This window comes from Microtus ochrogaster, unplaced genomic scaffold (genome assembly GCF_000317375.1).
Source record: "Microtus ochrogaster isolate Prairie Vole_2 unplaced genomic scaffold, MicOch1.0 UNK80, whole genome shotgun sequence".
Taxonomy (NCBI): Eukaryota; Metazoa; Chordata; class Mammalia; order Rodentia; family Cricetidae; genus Microtus; species Microtus ochrogaster.
In genome coordinates, this window is record NW_004949178.1 from 1356369 (window position 1) to 1357566 (window position 1198).

General features: G+C 53.1%; 1 protein-coding gene across 1 annotated transcript in view; it reads left to right on the forward strand.

Moving 5' to 3' along the window:
* The first annotated feature begins 209 nt into the window (after positions 1-209).
* Psmb5 (proteasome subunit beta 5) overlaps positions 210-1198 on the forward strand; it is a 5350-nt gene continuing 4361 nt past the window's right edge. Inside the window, exon 1 of the mRNA XM_005370480.2 lies at positions 210-449. Within this exon, the coding sequence (XP_005370537.1) occupies positions 252-449 (198 nt within the window). The 5' untranslated portion in view covers positions 210-251. The remainder of the gene's footprint in view (positions 450-1198) is intronic.

The following is a 1198-nucleotide window of genomic DNA, read 5'->3' on the forward strand; positions in this document are numbered from 1 at the left end:
AATCTGAAGTTACTCTGTGGGTACTACCTCGATGACCAAAGTAAAAAATGGTAGTCGCATCCTTTTAGCGTTCGTTTCCGCCCTTCCTGGGAGAAATCAGCCCGGTGCAGGCACGTGGAGGCGTGGTTACCCGGAGTAAAAATGGCCCCCTCCCTATAGACTTCCTGGGACGTGAAGCTGTGACGGGGCGGGGCTGCCCTTCCGTTCTTCGGAGGCGGTCTCAGAGTTAGTTCCTGTTGCCCTCACTAGAGATGGCGCTTGCTAGCGTGTTACAGCGGCCTTTGCCGGTGAACCAGCATGGGTTTTTTGGACTCGGAGGTCGCGCAGATCTGCTGGACCTGGGTCCGGGGAGTCCCGCTGATGGCCTGAGCCTGGCCGCGCCCGGCTGGGGTGTCCCCGAGGAGTCGAGGATCGAAATGCTTCATGGAACCACCACCCTGGCCTTCAAGGTGCTCAGCCAGCCGCCCTGCGGCTCTCGCCTCTCGGGCATCCCAGCCTGAACCGAGGCGGGCGGAGGTTCGGTCCTCTCACCCCGACCCTTAGCGGTTTCGCTGTCTGATAATCTTGAAAAGGGAGGTGGGAGCGGGGGCGGTGAGGGAAGGAGACCGGGACTATCTGGGTCATGGCTCCTAGGGGTCCCCGTTTGTCCCTGTTCAAGAAGGGAAGCGGCGGTAACAGCGAACCGTGGCGGCGGAGGGAAAACTGTTGTAGTGGTTCACCAAAGGTTTTACAAACTGGGGGTCCCCTCCCCGGAGCTTGATGAAGTCCGAGCACTACTGTAGTGGGTGCCAAACAATTAAGGTCCCTGTGCCACCTCTAAATAACTAGTTGTGGCTCTTCGGCGAGTCTTTAAAGATTCATTTATATTTTAAATAATTTATTTTATTTCATATGCATTAGATTTTGCCTACATGTACGTCTGCGTGAAGGTGTCAAGTCCTCTGGAAGAGCAGACAGTGCTCTTAACCACTGCGCTATCTCCAGCCCGATTCATTCTTATTTCTGTGTGTTTTGCCTTTATGTGTATTCACTACGTGTGTAGTGCTCGCAGAGGGGAGAGAGGGCATCGGATTCATTGGAATGAAAAGTAAATAAGGCTTGTGCACACTCACTAAGGTGTACATGTGTGCTGGGAACTGAACTCGACCCTGAAGAACAGACTAGACAGTGCTCTTTTTTTTTTTTTTTTTTTTTTTTT